At 40.3% G+C, this 19,306-nt stretch overlaps 1 protein-coding gene across 6 annotated transcripts in view; it reads right to left on the bottom strand.

The window, feature by feature from the left end:
- The window catches only part of ZNF143 (zinc finger protein 143), a 65,422-nt gene that overhangs the window by 12,273 nt on the left and 33,843 nt on the right, over positions 1-19,306 (bottom strand). For all 6 annotated transcript variants that reach the window (XM_025894263.2, XM_025894262.2, XM_073882929.1 and 3 more), the window contains exons 8-12: positions 15,235-15,354; positions 13,371-13,446; positions 12,549-12,674; positions 8,767-8,946; positions 3,042-3,269 (exon numbers count right to left, since the gene is read on the bottom strand). In XM_025894263.2, coding sequence (XP_025750048.1) covers positions 3,042-3,269; positions 8,767-8,946; positions 12,549-12,674; positions 13,371-13,446; positions 15,235-15,354 — 730 coding nt within the window. The remainder of the gene's footprint in view (positions 1-3,041; positions 3,270-8,766; positions 8,947-12,548; positions 12,675-13,370; positions 13,447-15,234; positions 15,355-19,306) is intronic.

The raw sequence follows: 19,306 nt of genomic DNA on the forward strand, positions 1-19,306 counted from the left end.
CTATTTTTAACTTTTCTGAGGAACCTCCATACTGTTTTCCACAGTATCTACACCAGTTTGCATTCCCAACAGTGAACAAGGGTTCTTTTCTCTCCATGTCCTCACCAACACCTGTATGATTTTAGCCATTCTGACAGGTGTGAGGTGATGTCGCAGTGTAGTTCTGATTTGCATTTCGAAAATATTTTAAGTATGACAGAAATACTTGTATAGATTAAAGTGTATATGTATTATATTCCAAATCATAAAAATGGCTTCCAGCACCTCCTTCCAATTCTTCCACCTCCACTTTTATAAAGCCAAACCAAATCAAAGCAGACCAAACCAAACCTTTCCACATCAAATTCAAATGTTCTGATTTTGAGGGCTCCTGGGTGGCTCAGTGGGTAAAGCGTCAGACTTCCGCTCGAGTCATGATTGGTCCTGGGATCAGCCCCGAGGTGGGCTCCCTGCTCAGCAGGGAGTCTGCTTCTCCCTCTCCCTCTGTCCCTCCCCCTGCTCATGCTCTCTCTTTCTCCCTCTCTCAAATAAATAAATAAAATCTTAAAAAAAAAGTTCTAATTTTAGGAGACCCCTTTTATTCTTAATTGGAGTCATTATGTGATACCGTGCATGTGTGCTGGGGCATGGCGTGGAGGTACTGGACAGGAAGACTGCCTGGCAAATAACCCTTCCAACATGGCAAGTATGCATGAAGTTCTTGCAGTCACTTAAGAAGCTGTTAAAAATGATAAGACAATCTTCATAAACATTAACCACAAAACCAGAATGGTGGGTAAACAGAACCTACTACTAATACTAAATTACTTACTCTTTAACACAAGTGATTGATTGTAAGTCATCAGTACACAATGACCACATTGTGTAAAGACAATGTAATGGCATATTATCTGGGGTAAGGTTAATCATTTAATAAGGGACAGAACAGGAACCACCATTCACTTCTTTATTTCATAAAGAACCAGCAAGTAAACAGCAGTTTCAACAGTCCATTACTGCTATACTTGGCAACCAGGAAGCCTGCTGTTCCCTCTCTTCTATTGCTTTCCACCTCCCACAAAGCCAGAAAGAGGGTAAATATGGGGTTTTTTTTTCCCCTCAAGGAAGGACTTATGCTAATTTAGGAGTACTTCTCAAAGTTAGTGGCTGACGCATGCACGCATATGGCTCTGGTCATGGTGGTATAATCTCCACGGCGGCCATTACTTCACGTCTGTCTGTCCTGTGTCACAGCCATTTAGATACTATTATCCCAATGGGCTACAGAACCTCAAGAATCACAGGAGAGGAAAGGAACGCAAACCCATCCCTATTCTTAGAAAAACAATCATAGTTTATTATATTTTTTAACAAAATGTGCATTATCATATTACGGACTATTTTCTAGAATACAAGAAATTCAGACAATCTGAAAGATCAACTTTGTAGGAAGAGACTGAAGAAGCTTAAAAAAAGAATTTTAAAACCTGAGCTTGTCATCATTAAAGCCTGTTTAGAAAAACAAAACAAAACAAGAACAAAACAAAGCCTGCTTTCTAACTTCAAGGACCCAGCAGTTGTGGGAATATCTGACTGTGCGCACTCAGGGTGCTTCGCCAAAACACACAGCAGCCAGCAGGGAAGGAGCTGTTACTTCTATCACATGACAGATGTCTGAAAAGACAAATTAGAACTGCAGCAGGTAGTGAATGATGTACTCTTTCCCTTATTTTCCAACCAACTTTTCTCACATAAAAGATTTTTCAACATTTCAATATAAGAACAGGAAAACAGGATTTCTTTTCATTTTCAAATCTACTTCCATTTAGGAGGTCCTCAGTGCAACAGTAGGACAACCTAGGTTTTGTTTTGTTTTTTAGAAAATCTTCACCTACTTTACTGACTTACCTATGTTATTTAACTGAAATCACAGAATGTAATCCTCTAACATTTTTTCCCAAGAGTTTATTCTTATCGAAATGAATGTTTTTGTCTCCTACAGCACTACTGAATAGCACATGAATCAGCGAAGAGTTATTTGGGAGTGCCAAACCGCTCTAATGCTTAACGATCAACATCCTTAGTGCACCCAAATAGCCCAGCAGCTCCTCCCTTGCTCTCTGGCCCCATTTCACACTGTCCTCCCGGGCAGAAGTACCCCACTGGCCAGACTTCTTTTGGCCTCTCCAATTTACTTTGCTCTCTCCAACCTCAGGGCTTTCTGTATGTGCCCTTCCCTCTGCTTGAATGTCCTCTTGACTTTGCTCCTTATTTCCCCTTCCTGCCTAATCCCTGCCTCTCCACCGAATTAACCCCTATCCACCCTCTACCATCTCTCGTAGTAGCTGTTACTTTAACTTATTTAAGAACTGTGTCTCGCTAACCTGTAATGAACTTTACAAAACCAGAAAGCTCACATGACTTGTGCAAGAGATTGACTGCAATTCTTTGCCTTTGCATTCTATTAGACCGAGAGATCACTTTATTAAGCAGCACAAGAATTCACGTCACTCAAACTCAGCTCAAAGCAAGGCAGAGACTGCGGGTCCCTCCTCTGCTTCCCAGCGTGTCAGATCCCTCTGCTCCTACCACTCAGACCACTGGCACTTGAAATAAGCTTGATCTCAAAGTTAGCAGGTTCCAGGGCTTCTTTAGTGACAATTACAGCTTTCCTTGCCGAACAGAAGCCACAATGAAGAGGGAAAACCCTCCAGCATATAGGTAAGTGCAACCAGGTCTGACAGAAGAAAAACTGCAATTCGAGCTGCGTGTCCTAAATCCACTTTACTGCCATCCTTCTGTTTAACAAGTGGAGAACTAAACAGGGAAAAAAACAAAACAGAACAAAAACAACAAAAACACCTCCCAGACTAGACTAACTTCCCTTCTTAGACATCCCAGAACACCAAGTCCCTTTCTTTGATAGTACTTATTACAGGTGTAAATTCTCTGTGTGATTATGTGAATGAAACTTTGTTATCTGAGAAAATGCTATGAATCACAAATTATGACAGCTGTTGATTCCCCAGCACGGAGAGAGGTTTACTGGAAAGAACACTCACCCGGGGGAGGCTCAAAGAAGGCTTCCTGCTCCTCCTCGATGGGCTCAGTGTCATTGTGGGCCGTCCGTTTGTGCATGGCCAGTGTGGAGATCTGCTTGTAGGTCTTCCCACAGTGGTTACAGTTATATGGTTTGGAATGAGTGTGAACAACGTGATGTTTGTACAAACTGGAATATTCTGTAAACCTTTTGTCACACCCGGGGACTGTACAAACATATGGCTTTTCACCTAAGTAAAGAACACACACACACACACAAATCAGCTTTTACATATGAAGGCATAATCATTCCATTCCTCTCATGGGGGAAAAAAGCCTCTAGTAGCAAAAATAGATAGTTGTCAGATCTCTTTCTATACCGCCATGAGGCAGAACACAAGAAAAGATTCCCCTAACTATGGTTTTGTCTTGGCTCAAAAGGTAGTCTGCATTCTGAGTCTTACCTTGTACCTGAATACCACTTTTCCCGTAATTTCAAGGGATGAGAAAAGGATGGAGATGTTGCCCAGTTTAACTCTAAGCTTTGATAAAACTCATTTATTGTTAACTACAACTAGGTAAGCTAGATATTAATAACAGTATACTAAAAATAATAAATGCAATTATTACTATAACAAATACAGCTTTCCCTAAGGGTTTTATAAGGACAATAAAAAAGGATTGTCTAAAAAGTCTACTAGACATGGTCTGGACAGTTACAAATCTAAAAGGACATACCCATATAATTTCTAAAAGTGCATATGCATGTGTGCATACACGTGCATGTCTTACTTTATTCTCATTTTGCACCCTTCCTTGAGTAATCACATTTTCTTGCATGGTTCTAAACACTGTAAAACCACCCATAAATAGTAAAATCTCACCCTAATGTAATCTATAAGTCTTGAGCATACAGTAATTGGAAATTGCTTCCTTCCTCTGCCCAGTCTACGTTCTGAAAGCAGGACAGGTTAATGTTCTTATTTTGGTAAATGATTGTGGGACAGACCTGGTGAGGGCAAGACCAGGCAGGGAAAGGGCAGGCAATTCCAACAGAAAACCTGCCCCATTGATATTTAGGCTGAAGCAGAAACAGCCACTAGGTGGCACCAAACCACAGTCAAGACGGAAGTGGATTTGAATTGCGCTTTGGAGCTCCCTACTGGCTATCTGCACAGCCTCAACTGGGTCCTTTAATCAAACTTGCAAGAATGGATTGCATTTTACATGGCTGAATATTTGCACTCCACTTATAGCATAATGTTGGCATTTACTATATCATCTACTTGATGATTATTAGCCAATCTTTTCTTCCAGTCCAGACCTACCTCTTGGGTCAGACCAAAAATTATAACTATGTACTACATCTCTCTACTTCAATGATTCTCAATCATGTAAAAGACTGGGGTGGGTGGGTTATTTCTTTATATATATTCACACACACACACACACACACACACACACACACACACACACACACAGCTTTTTAAAAATAACCAATGCCTGGGCCTCATTCCATAAAATTATGTCAGAATTGTGCAGACAGAATATGGGGAATAAGCCTATTTTTTTTAAAGATTTTATTTATTTATTCATGAGAGAGAGAGAGAGAGAGAGGCAGAGGGAGAAGCAGGCTCCCCACTGAGCAGGGAGCCCGATGCGGGACTCGATCCCAGGACCCTGGGATCATGACCTGAGCCGAAGGCAGACGCTTAACCATCTGAGCCACCCAGGCGCCCCTGGAATAAGCCTATTTTTAAAAAGTGAGTCCAATGTGCAGTCACATTTAAGAGAACTGCTTTATTTAAATGTTCCAAAGATCAGTATGGCTAAATTTAATGTAGGCATCCCTCTTACTGGAATCTAATTTGCCCATTAAAAATGTGGAACAGTAAACTTTCAGGTAAGGAATCTATATTTCCACTTGCTTTAAATGGGAAAAATAATGTTTTCCCAGCCCATCTAAAAATCCCAGCCAATGGGTGCCTGGGTGGCTCAGTTGGTTAAGCATCTGCCTTCGGCTCAGGTCATGATCCCAGGGTCCCTGCTCAGTGGGCGGGGAGTCTGCTTCTCCCTCTCCCTAGGCCTGTCTCCCCCCGCTTGTGCACTCTCTCTCTCTGAAATAAATAAATAAATCTTTTAAAAATAAAAAAATTAAAAACCCAGCCAATTTCCCCAAATATCACACAAAGGCTCTTAAGCACCTGTGTTATAATCCACCAAGAATGTCTACATAATATGAAGCACTTCAAACACCAATTATCTAATTATTTAACATTCAGTAGTGGGTATAGTGGGTATACAGTGGTGTGTAATACACAATGATACAGTATAATATCAGACGGGAATTCTGTTTTCCTTCTACACCACAAACATACTACAATCTAAAAATCAAATATCTTAAAGATATAAAAGAAGTACAAATTATAGTAGGAAAATATAATTTTTCTTCTAATCTATGGTTTTCTTTTCCAGGCCTCTTAGGTTTTCACAGGCATTTCCATTTTCTTAGAGAACACTTTAATAGTAAGGAACATGATGGCAATAATGCATATTACACAATGTAAGCATAAGATACGACTGTATCAGAAATGACTTCAGTGTGTCCTATGTTCTCTCACTTAGACTAACATGCAACTTAAAATTTTTTTCTTTTATAGAAAAATGCATCACATGGGGCGCCTGGGTGGCTCAGTCGGCTAAGCATCTGCCTTTGGCTCAAGTCATGATCCTGGGGTCCTGGGATCGAGCCCTGCATCGGGCTCCCTGCTCGGCGGGAGGCCTGCTTCTCCCTTTCCCACTCCCCCTGCTTGTGTTCCCTCTCTCACTGTGTCTCTGTCAAATAAATAAGTAACATCTTTAAAAAAGAAAAGAAAAGAAAAGAAAAATGCATCACAAGTAGATTCATTATAGTGGGTTTTCAGTTTGGATCATAAATTTTGAGTAAAAATTTTGCAAATCATTACAGCAAATACACAGATGGTAAGAGTTCAAGTGGGGAAGGACACCCAGAGACCTAAAGATTCCAAACTGACGGCGTTATCTTCCCTTTCCAACCTGCTCTCCTCCATTTAACGATTATCATCTAACGCATCACACAAACTAGACTGATAGGTTTTTCTTTACACCTCGTGACTTAGTCACAGTCACCAAGTCCTGTGCCAATACCTCTTCAATGTCTTTTCATTTGTATCCTTCTCTATCTCACTCACTTTGAATTTTCTAACAGCCCTCAGTTTCCTCACCATTAGTCTCATTTCCCTTTAACATCTTTCTATAATATGGACTGATTTTTTTCTTAAAAAAAAAAAAAAAAAGCAGGGCGCCTGCGTGGCTCAGTTGGTTAAGCGACTGCCTTCGGCTCAGGTCATGATCCTGGAGTCCGGGGATCGAGTCCCACGTCGGGCTCCCTGCTCGGCAGGGAGTCTGCTTCTCCCTCTGACCCTCTTTCCTCTCGTGCTCTCTATCTCTCATTCTCTCTCTCTCAAATAAATAAAATCTTTAAAAAAAAAAAAAAAGCAAACGTTTGGGTGTCTGGGTGGCTCAGTCGGTTAAGTGTCTGCCTTCGGCTCAGGTCATAATCCCGGGGTCCTGGGACTGAAACCTGCATGAGGCTCCCTGCTCAGCAGGGAGCCTGCTTTTCCCTCCCACTCCCCACCCCAGCTTGTGCTCTCTCTCTCACTCTCTCAAATAAATAAAATCTTAAAAAAAAAAAAAAAAGCAAACGTTCTTTAAATCCTCTTAAGGTTTCCCCTCTGCCCATAGTGATATTCAGATTCGTTAATGTACTCTCCTCAAAGGGAAGGGATTGTTGTGGATCCCTGAAAAGATTTCCAGAGATACTCAGGGATCCAAGGAATGTAGCCAGAGAAACACTGCAGCTAAAGTTCCATTCTGTAAAAATGTCTTTTAATTTTAAATTATTGCAAAGTTACTCTTAATATCAGTAATCAAGACAATGTATTAAACAGCTTCTTAAAAAACGAATGCACATTCTACCTTTGCCTCCCATTTGTCTTTCCCCTCCCAACCACTAAAAATACATTCACAAAGTGCAGCATCAAAATTAAAAACCTTTGTACTGCAAATGGTACCATCAAGAAAGTGAAAAGACAACCCACAAAGTGGGAGAAAATATCTGTAAATCATATATCTGATAAGGGACTTGTACCCAGAATATAATAAAGTATTTTTACAACTCAACAATAAAAAGAACTAAATCTGAAAAATGGGCAAAGAATCTGAGTAGACATTTCCCCAAGGAAGACCTACATATGGTCAATAAGCACAGAAAAAGATGCTCAACATCTTTAGGATGCAGGAAAATGCAAATCAAAAGCACAATGAGATAGATACCATTTCACACCTGCTAGGATGGCTATCATCAAAAAGATAATAATTGTTAGCTGCGTTGTGGAGAACTGGAACCCTCATACATTTGCTGGAGAGACTGTAAAATGGTGCGGCCACTGTGAAAAAAACAGTTTGGCAGTTCCTCAGATTGTTAAACACAGAGTTACCATATGAACCAGCAATTCCACTCCTAAGTATACACCCAAGAGAAATGAAAACATAATTCCACACAAAAACTTCTACATGAATGCTCAGAGCAGCATGATTCATAACAGCCAAAGTGAAAAAGCCACTGGTGAATGGATAAATAAGATGTGGTACATGCATATAATGGAATACTATTCAGTAATTAAAAGGAAAGAACTCGAGCCTCAAAACACTACGCGAAGTGAAAGAAGCCAGATGAAAAACACCCTATGTTACATGATTCCATGTGTATGAAATGTACGGAATGGGCAAATCCATAAGGACAGAATGATGATTGCGTAGGGGTGGGGGTGGGAGGAGACTGCTAATAAGTATGGAGTTTCTTTTAGGTGGAATGAAAATGCTTTAAAACTGGATCATGCTCATGGTTGTACAACTGTGTGAATATATTAAATAACAGTGAATCATATACTTTAATGAATTTATTCATTTTTACTGAAGTATAGTTGGCACACAATGAATCATATATTTTAAATGGATGAATTATACAGTATGTGAATTATATCTCAGTAAAGCTGTTTTTTTAAAAAAAGAATATAGCCACAGACCGCCCCTCCCCATCTGCCCCACAAACAGCACAAAGCCCAGTTTAAGAAACACCCTTACCATGATAGCGCAGACACAAGGCCCTGCCTACCCCTCCAACCTCACTTCATACTAGTCTTCCACATGTGCCCTATGCCTGCCATATTCTCCAAATAAATCGTGCTTTTCACACCTTTGTGCCTTTAACCGTGACATTTCCCCAGTCAGGAATAACCTGCCCCCCGCCTTCCAGCTAGCAAACTTTAGGACTCAGTCTAAAAGTCAACTTCCTCTAGAAAGCCTTCCCTGAATGCTTCTCCCTTTCCACAGAGATGGTTGCTCCCCTCTCTATTCCTCCAGCATCTCGTTCAAGGAATGGGAGACACTCTGTACTCTGTAGCAATTAGAGGTCTGTCAACTCTCCCAGTTCAACTGCCCTTGACCATGTCTTTTATCTGTCTCTGTATGTCTGATGCCTGGCAGGGGAACACACAACAGACGTTCAGTAACTGCTGAATAAATGAATGTATAAATGCTAATGTGAAGGTTTTTTTAAGTTGCTTAATCCCCCTCCACCATGCCAAGTGGTAGAAGGCGGGAGGGAATGACTGGAAAAAGGTTTATGGAAGAAAAACAGAAGACAAAGAAATCAGAGACTGTTACCTGTGTGTATCCTCACGTGATTTTTATAATTGGTTGCACTGGCAAATGCCCTCCCACATCCTGGTTCTGTGCAGTAATACGGTCTTTCTCCTGTATGTGTCCTAATATGCACTTTTCTGATATTTGATGTTGTAAAAGACCGACCGCAGCCTTCAAAGGGACATTTAAAAGGCCTTTCTCCTGAAAATACAAAAAGGAATAAATTAAATGGTGCAAAAATACATAGAAAATGGAAAAAAATTTTTAAAGATTTTATTTGAGAGAGAGAGAGCATGAGCAGGGGGAGGGGTAGAGGGAGAGGGAGAAGAAGGCTCTCCACTGAGCAGGGAGCCCAATGTGAGACTAGATCCCAGGACGCTGGGATCATGACCTGAGCCGAAGGTAGACGCTTAACCGACTGAGCCACCCAGGCACCCCGAAAACTGAAATGTCTTATCCTTCAATTCTGTCTAGGATCATGCTCAAGACTCTAGCCTTCCCGTATGGAGCTTCCCTTTCAGGGTTTTGGCTTTCTGTGGTTTTTTGCCCTGTAAATAGCATCTTCTACTCCAAATTATCACTGATTGCATGACTTTCCAAGATGGAGTTATCCAGATGGGCATATTAAAAAATGAGCTAAGAGGGATGCCTGGGTGGCTCAGTTGTTAAGCCTCTGCCTTCAGCTCAGGTCGTGATCCCAGGGTCCTGGGATTGAGCCCTGTTTTGGACTCCCTGCTCAGCCGGGAAGCTTGCTTCTCCCCTTCCCACTCCCCTTGCTTATGTTCCCTCTCCTGCTGTGTCTCTCTCTGTCAAATAAATAAATAAAATCTTAAAAGAAAAATGAGCTAAGAAAAGCAGAGAAAAAATATCATAAAGAAATACAAAAGAAAAATGAGTCAAGAATAAGAATTATAGGGATGTCTGGGTGGCTCAGTTGGTTAAGCATATGTCTTCGGCTTGGGTCATGATCCCAGAGTCCTGGGATGGAGTCCCACATGGGCTCCTTGCTCAGTGGGGAGCCTGCCTCTCCCTCTGCCTGCCACTCCCCCTGCTTGTGCATGAGCACTCGCTCTCTCTCTCGTTCTCTTTCTCTGACAAATAAATAAAATCTTTAAAAAATTTTAAAAAAAGAAGAATTATATTTGAACAATAAAAAATAAAAATAAAATTAAAAATTGATAAATGGCTGGGGCGCCTGGGTAGCTCAGTTGGTTAAGTGTCTGTCTTCAGCTCAGGTCATGATCCCAGGGCCCTGGGATCGAGCCCCACGTCAGGCTCCCTGCTCGGTGGGGAGTCTGCTTCTTTCTTTCTCCCTCTGCCCCTCCCCCTCTCTTGTGTGCTCTCTCTCTCAAATAAATAAATAAAATCTTTAAAACAAAACAAAAATTGATAAATGGGAAAAAATTAATTATATCTGAACAACCCTAGAATCCCCCAAAAGCTTATCTCCTAACTTTATTTATTCTATAATACCTTGAAAAAAAATTTTTTTAAATCTGGTGTCTAGCATGTAATACACATCACATATACTTGCTGAATATATTACTATGCTCATAGTCTAAACTTGTGAAAAAGTCTATTCTGCCAATTATATTCCTTTTCTTCATACTTGCTTTATACAACCTCAGAACCCAAAGGGCCTTTAAACTGTAAGGCAGGAAGTAGTCTTCGGTTTTGATTCCCGTGTGTCCTTCTTTAGAGTGAGCTCAAATTAGGCAAACAACTTCTGTGGTTAAAAAAACAAAAATCTCGGGGCGCCTGGGTGGCTCAGTCGTTAGGTGTCTGCCTTCGGTTCAGGTCATGATCCCAGGGTCCTGGGATCGAGGCCCACATTGGGCTCCCTGCTCAGCGGGAAGCCTGCTTCTCCCTCTGCCACTCCCCCTACTTGTGTTCCCTCTCTCGCTGTGTCTCTCTCTGTCAAATAAATAAAATCTTTAAAAAAAATAATAAAATAAAAATAAATAAATAAATAATCTCTATATGTGTAGATAAATAAATAGATATTTACATATATATATATATATATATATATATATATATATATATAAAAGTTTGTGATTTTTCTTTTGGCCAAGTGAAATTATGATTTACCTGCTGGTAAAAACCATTCCAAAAGATTTCTGCCCTCACGTATGAAATCATTTAAAAAGGAGCAGGAACCTCTGATCCTTTCTTTAGAGAAAGGTGTTTTTTGTTTTGTTTTTTTTCCAATATGTTAACCTAAGGAAAATAGTTTGTCTCGGGTAAGTCCCTTCTCTCTGGATCTAGATGACCTTCACATTTTCCCAGCTCTGACATGCTGTGATAAGGAATCCAGAGTTCCAACCATTCCCATGGTGCTACATATACTATGCTTCTGACTCTGTAGCACCTTACTTTATTTTTCACTAAAACAACTTGTGTTTGTAATAGACATCCCTGAAGCCCCCTTACACAATCCAACATTTTACCTATGAAAATACTCACCATTTAAAAATTGATGCATGAATATGTGGTTTGCTAAATGAGTACTAACAAAGGAATCACAATTCTAGTGTTTTGCCCAAACATTAATGGAACTAGATTATGTTTTTATGTAACTTTTATATAACAGGTTGGTAGTATATCGCAAATACAAATAGAATTTGCAGGAATTTGGAAACACTTTCGTCTGATAACAATGGATAAAAATAAGTACATGAATAAAACAGAAGCAGAGATCTACAGCTTTGTTCCTGAACACTGTAAAGCAAAACCTATCTGGGATCATATTTGAATTAAAAGCTAAACTTTAATGACTAGACAAGTCCTCGATGGAAATTTGCTAAACTATTTTAGAATACTTAGAAGTATCTGGGGACAAAGTTACCACACTATGTTTAAAACATCTGCGGTAAAATTTCACACTAAATTATTAAACTATAAATAAGCTTAGTCAATAGCTATAACAGCATCTCTTATCAACAGTTTCTGAAATTCCTCCAGCTCTCATCCAAAGCAAATAATTACTTTTATAATTGGTATTCCAATTCTACAAATAATTGAGTACAAGAAAGGGAGGGGAGGGGATATAAAAACAAAGTACCCTTTAGGAAAAGGAGAGGAGGAAATTTAAAGGGGGCGAGAGATGATCACAAGGAAGTAACAAGCCTCCCTTTCTGTGGGGCTGTTAGGGTTCATTTTCTTTAGCAGCAGCTAAACACAGGAGAAGCAATGCTGAATTGAGAAGGAACTGGGTGCCTTAGGTTCTGGTCTCAGCTGGGCTACTAAGTAGATGTGCAATCCTAGGTAAATAAGCCTGTTGCTCAAATAATACCTGTAAACTGAGAGGGTTGGTGATCTACGACCACTGTTCATCTTTTTTGGGACATGGACCCCTTTGAGAATCTAACAAAATTATGGGCCTTCATCCTGGAAAGAAGTAAATGGCAAAGTGCATGGAATTTCAGGAGTTTAAGAGAATCCCTTGAAGCTAACTCTGAAACTTCCAGAGACTCCTTCCCTAAGTCCCTTCCCCACAAATTAAGAATTCCTGGCCTCAGGGCACCTGGGTGACTCAGTCAGTTAAGCTTCTGACCGGTTCGGGTCATGATCTCGGGGTCCTAGGATCAAGCCCCACGTCGGGCTCTGTGCTCATCAGGGAGTCTGCTTAGTCTGCTCGTCCCTCGCAATCTCCCCTGCCCCTCCCCCCCAGCTCATGGGCATGCGTGCTCTCTCTCTCAAATAAATGAATAAAATTAAAAAAAAAATTCCTGGCCTTAAATCAATCAATCAATCAATCAATCAGATCCTGGCCTACATATGGTATTTGTTCATTCCAGTACCTGTATGAGTTCTGATATGTTTCTGTAGATCTCCTGAAGTTTTGAAAGATTTAGTACAATTATCTTCTGAACACCGATATGGCTTTTCTCCTGTATGAGTTCTGACATGACTTTTCAATCCATAACCTTTAAGAAAAGTTTAAAAGGAATTTAATTATATGAGACCCCTCTAAGCATGCCCATTGAGATTAAACAATTGAAAAATATAGTAAACAGCAAGGATATAATATTAGGCAAACACAACAGAGCAGCTATTAACAATGGACAAGAGTATGACAGCTAAGGGCTGTCATGCTGGAAATTCCAGTTTCATCTCTGTCTAGAAGAGGCTGTGTTTCTTTTTTTAAAGTGCCCCAATCTTATTAGATGTTCACAACTCATACCCCAAAAGCTTCAGGTGGAATCGAGACATTAAACAAGGAACAGGGAACAGTGCTGGCCCTGCCGGATGTGTCCCCAGGCAGGCCCCAACCCCTGCTAAGTCCCAGTTGCCCATGGTTCCCTCAGGTCTGTCCTAACGTTAAATTTTGTGTCTGCTTCTAATGCTCAGCTTTTACTTTTCTGCTAAAAGTAAGTTTCTTTTGCACAGTGTGGAGTGAAACACCCAACACAGTAGGCAGAAATAGGCCTGAGGAGAAAAATGGAGAGAGAGAGAGAGAGAACAGAGCAAGCAGGACAAGAGAAAGGTAAGGGAGAGATTGAAACACTGGTCATCAAGCATCCACTAATTCAGACAAAGGCAAGGCGTCAGTTCCTGCCCCTGGCCAGTCTCTGCTTGCCCCCTAAGTGGAACCATGAAACAAAGAAAATTCATGTTTTTACCTGTTGCAAATGCTTTCCCACAGCCTAGATGCTCACACTGATAAGGCCGGTCTCCTGTGTGTGATCTCTCATGGACCTGTCATTAAAACGCAGGCATGATTCTATTTCCTTTAGGCATCTCTCAGGTAGATGGTCTCAATAAAGACCTATTTTTCTTTTTTCCCCTCTGTTGAATTACAGTTGACCTTTGAACAATGCAGGGGTTAGGGGTGCTGACCACCGCCTCTCATATAGTCGAAAACCAGCATATAACTTCTTGAACCCCCAAAACGTACACTACTAATAGCCTACTGTTGAGCAGAAGCCTTACCAATACCATAAAGCTGATTATCACATTATTTCGTATGTTATATGCTTTACATACTGTATTCTTACAATATAGTAAGCCACAGAAAAGAAAATGTTATTAAGAAGATAAAATACATTTACAGTACTATACTGTATTTATTGAAAAAATTCTCATAGAAGCAGACCATGCAGCTCAAACTTGTGCTGTTCAAAGGTGAACTGTATTGTGTTGTTTGTATGGTTTTTCTGAAAAACAAAAGACAACTTTCCTCAAAAACTATGGCCCAACAATTCTCAAAATAGACCTAAATGCTGTATAAGAAGTACTTATTTTATTTATTTATTTATATTATTATTTTTTTAGAGATTTTATTTATTTGACAGAGACAGAGCGAGAGAAGGAATACAAGTAGTGGGAGAGGGAGAAGCAGGCTTCCTGCAGAGTACGGATCCCGATGCGGGGCTCAATCCCAGGACCCTGGGATCATGACCTGGAGCCGAAGGCAGACGCTTAACGACTGAGCCACCCAGGCGTCCCAAGAAGTACTCATTTTAAATACAGAACAGGAGTACTGGAGGTGTGCATTTCTCTACAGTGGTCAAAGGTGTCCGTGTGGAACACAGACATGGTGAGAGCTAGGAGCAGAGCGTAGGGAGAGGCTACACAACGTAAGGTTAAGAGTTTTGGGGCTGGTCAAATCAGTAAAATCTTTAAAAAAAAATTAAAAAAAAAAAAAAGAGTGTGGAGGCTGCTGCAAGAGGGGCCCTGCCCCAAGGCAAGGCTTTACCGTGGACTAGCGGGATGGCCATGGCATGTGCCTTTTCTGAGCCTCAAATCCTCTCTGTAAAGCCGAGACATAACCGTATCTACCATAGAGAGCTGTCGTGGCAAATGAATAATCATGACAGTGGCCAACATTTACTGAATCTCTATCAGGCCATTCTTTTCGGTACTGCTTATTTATTTCTCACAACCACTCTGTGAGGGAGGTGCTTGTAAAATAAGGAAAATGATGCCCTAAGATGCCAAGTAACATGTCAAGGTTACATACCAAAGGGTAATGGGGACCCCTATTCTAAATAGGCTAAATGCCTGCCTCCTGACACACTGTAAATTATTCACTAAGTGTTAGCTACTGAGTCGTGGTATGTTGTATATAGCTGCCATAAAAATATTTGGCCCATAGATTTGAAAGACAGGGCACATCAACAGAAACTTCTGCTAGATTTCAGTAAATCACTGTTAACAGAATGATTACATACACATCTCTCCTAAACTTACATAAATCTCACATCCGACAAAAATATATTCAAATACACAGAGTATCTACCATGTGCCAGGTAGTATGCCAGACATTAGGGAGACAGAGATGAAGAACGGTCCAAGCTCTCGAAGAGTTGACAGTTTCTAAAATCTGCATAGGGTTTTGCATGGCCTGTGTGTAAGTGTGAGCGTGTGTCTTCAACTTGGTAAGTGAGGGAAAAAAATGGCATTTGAATGCTATAAATATATTGTGTTGGCATTTAATGTCCTAGGTATTGTCATAATTAGATACAGCATTTCCTTTAAATATACCTTAAGATGATGAGCTGTCGTATATAATTTTCCACATCCGTCATATTCACATCGAAATGCCTTCTCTCCACTCTGCTGGGATTTAGCAGTTACTCTTGTCGCATGTCCTTGTAAGACAATCTAGATGAAACAAAAAGTAAGATTTAAATTATTTATACAGAAATAAAGTAGATGAAATTACTGTTTTCAGAATAAAAAAGATAAAACTTTAATGTGGGTTTCCAGACTCAGATGATCATTTTACAAAGAGTCTATTGTGTTGAGCCAGTTAGGTTATTTCTGTTCCACAGCTGAAGTCAGCAGCTGTGGAGGAAGTCAAAAGATGAGATCCATGAGGGGGCACAGCTAGAGTTCACAGATCTGTTCCCATTCTAGAAAAATCAACCCAGGTGGCATCACCGTTGGGCACAGGTATTCCATGACATGCTCACGGGATATATATATATATATATATATATATATATATGTATGTATGTATACATACAGGACATCTGTCCTAAAACAATGTAAAGAGCATTTTCAATTTCAAAAGCATTTCAAAGCAATGAAAATGAGGGGTTTAGATCCCTGTGGTCACCTGTGGGGAGACAGTACAATGCATATGACAATGCATATGGTCCTAGTCTGTACTTATATTCAGTAGATCATTTTTCTGGGACTCAACACCACAAGACTTCAAACAATTGTCCTGACTTTAGAAGCTTTTAAAGACGACCACCTATTCTAGAAATTAAGATACCATAAAAATGGAAGGAAGAATGACTTTCTACTCTGTGGGTCCTGGGGTGACAGAGTTGTAGGTTAGGGTGACTTGTTTCGAAGTGAAATTTGAAGGCTGGAAATGAGGAGTGAGGCGAGCAGTCCAGACAGAAGGAAGAGTATGACCAAAAGTATGGAAGTGTGCCTGGAAGAACTGGAAACTTAGTATGAGAGGATTATGTCTATATGACAGAGTGAGTAACAGGAAAAAGAAAGGGAAGCTGAAGACCACATTTGGGAAAAGCTTTAGAAGCCATTCTGAAGAGTTAACCTAGACAATGAAAGCAAAGGCAGGCCTTAACATTCTTTAAGTTTGTTTATTTGAGTAAACCCTACACCCAACATGGGGCTTGAACTCACAACTCCGAGATCAAGAGTCACGTGCTCTTCCAGATGCCCCAACATTTTTATAGTAAGGGATTGACCAAGATCAGCTCTGTGTTTTAGAAAGACAACTCTGGTAATGGTGTGAAACAGCGAAAGACAAAAGAGGCAAGAAACCTAAAGTCTGTGTAACCATGAATATGCAGGGAAGAAGTGCTGAAAACTAGCCTAGGACAATGACCACGGAATAGAAAGCAATAGATGATTCTGCAGATATTTTAAGGGTGAAGGTGGACAGTGTCCAAGTTCCAAAGCTAAATGAATAGGCTAAAGCTGTAATAGGTATTTCAGGGCTGTATCGGTTATTTCAGTATAGGACATATGCAGTCTCTGTCAAAAGAAAAACCTGATGATATAAAGTCAAAATCTAGATCAAGAAGCCAGTCTCGTTCAAATTCACCCCTACCTGCTCCACCCTCAAAGGCACGTTCTGTGTCCCCTCCACCAAAAAGAGCTTCAAGATCCCGCTCTAGATCTCGTTCAAAGTCCAGATCACGGTCCAGATCGAGTTCCAGAGATTAACCTAGAACTCTATATTCTTTGCACACTATTATGGAACACTTTCCTACTTGCTTAGGCAGTTACTCTTCCATGTTTGTACTTGGCCTCTTCTGCAAGAGGAATCTCCTGAAAATGGGGGCACACAGAAATTTGATTTGTGGCCAAATTTGATGAAAAAATGAGGTTCTAAAGAATGGCATGAAGTTGAAGACCCTCTCCCTTCTTTGTAGAATTAAGATAACTTTGATTTTATAGCTTTTGAGCTAAAATAACTTTTGTAAAGATTAAGCTCATTTAGATTTTTTTTAAGTATTTCAGCAGGATCTGCTGCAGGGATTTTTGTTGTTTTGTTTGCTTTTAAATTAACCGTTTCAAGCTTTGAATACCTAAGGCTTTAGAGGGAGATCCCAATTTTCAATTATGTTGGCTTTTTATAAAGCTTGAGTTATGTAAGATTTCAATAAAAATTTGCTACCAAGAAAAAAAAAAAAAAAAAGAAAAAGAAAAACCTGATACATTATCATAAGGGAAATGTTAGAGAAGCTAATAACAGTGAAATACTAATCATCTTCTAAAACCATCTACAGAAAATGACTTCATTACTATTTTGCTTAATGTACGTTCTGGGAATTAAGAGAGAACTTTAGCTCTGCCATAAATTCACTGTGTGATCTTGTGCAAGTCAGTAGGGCTTGTCTGTCTGTATAAAGAACATACTGTACTAAATCAGTTATTTTTTTTCTTTTTTAAACTTTTTTCAAGGAGTTAAATTCCTTTGCCAGATGAAATCTTACATAGCATTCTACTGTGCAAAACAGATAAAAGCATTCCTGCCTCTGCTGGCCCAGGCAGGTGTGGGTGGCTCAGAGCTCTGCTAGTCCCTGAGGCAAAGAAACCCTACGACTTCCCCCCACTGAAAAATCAGAGTTTGAAAACCACCGTACAAGAAGATAATGCTAAGTCCCCTCTAGCTTTAACATTCTAGGGTTCTGAGGAGGTGCAAATCCCACTGGTAAATAAAGCGCTGAGCCTAAGACTAAATTCCAAAGTGACTTCAATAATAAAGAGGTCCACTATCATTTACTGAGGAGGTGCATTTATGTGATACATCGTGGTGGGTGCTTTCCTGTGCTGTCTTGTTGGTCCTCCATGACTATCCAGTGAATTAAATATTTCCTATGATTTACAAATAAGAAAAATCAGGCTCAAGGTAGTTAAGTAATGTCACCTGCCCAAGGTCAAAGGCTGGGAAGAAGGACTTGAAGCAGATTAGCTCTAGAGCTCACGCTAGTCACCCACCAGGCTTCAGGGTGCAGTAGAGTGGTAACTAACTGGCAGAGCTTCCGTAGCTGCAGAGTGAGAGCTGACAGGGTTGAGGAAAACCGGTGATTTTACTGCCTAGTTCAGTACTTGACATTCCATTTACTGTAAAGGTCTGATGCACACAGCATACAGAACTTTTGTTATCTGATGTGTGTAAACCTGTATGTTAGGATGTAAATAATTTATACTCTTGGGAAAGGATAAAATGCAAGCTACCTAAAGAATTTTTAAAAGTATGTTCTCTTTCAAGAAAGGAATTAATGAAAGAAGTGTGGCAACAGAGGGACCTTGAGGGAACATGGGACACATCAGAATTGCCAGGAAGATTTTTTTTTTTTTTAAATTTTATTTATTTATTTGAGAGAGAGAGAGAGAATGAGAGATAGAGAGCATGAGAGGGAAGAGGGTCAGAGGGAGAAGCAGACACCCTGCTGAGCAGGGAGTCCGATGTGGGACTCGATCCCGGGAATCCAGGATCATGACCTGAGCCGAAGGCAGTCGCTTAACCAACTGAGCCACCCAGGTGCCCCAGAATTGCCAGGAAGATTTAAAAAACAAACAAAGGGGTGCCTGGCTGACTCAGTTGGTAGAGCATGTGACTCTTGATCTCAGGGTCGTGAGTTCGAACCCCACACTGCGCGTGGAGCCTACTTAAACAAACAAACAAACAAACAAAAATCCTCCACAGATATTCTAACAATTATTATCATTGGGTAGTGAGTGGTCCTTCACTTTTTATTTTTACCTCTCTATACCACTTGGATTTTTTTTAAAGGTACAATTAAGTAAGTTCTTTTTTAATCTAATTTTTTTTACTTGAGTATAGTTGACATACAATGTTATATTAGTTTTGGGTGTACAGCATAGTGGTTCAACATCTCTGTGTGAGATGCCACCCTCACCATGGTGTAGCTATCGCCTGTCACCGTGCAACACTATTACAATACCACTGACCAGATTCCTGGGCTGTGCCTTTTATTCCCTCAATGTATTCATTCCCTAATTGGAAGCCTGTATCTCCCCCTCTCCTTCGCCATTTCGCCCATCCCCCACACCCCTTCTCCTCTGGTAACCATTGTTTTGTTCTCTGCATTTATAGGTCTGA

The sequence above is a fragment of the Callorhinus ursinus genome, unplaced genomic scaffold, assembly GCF_003265705.2.
Source record: "Callorhinus ursinus isolate GAN/ISIS: 27379988/994484 unplaced genomic scaffold, GSC_fseal_2.0 scaffold49, whole genome shotgun sequence".
NCBI classification, from domain to species: domain Eukaryota; kingdom Metazoa; phylum Chordata; class Mammalia; order Carnivora; family Otariidae; genus Callorhinus; species Callorhinus ursinus.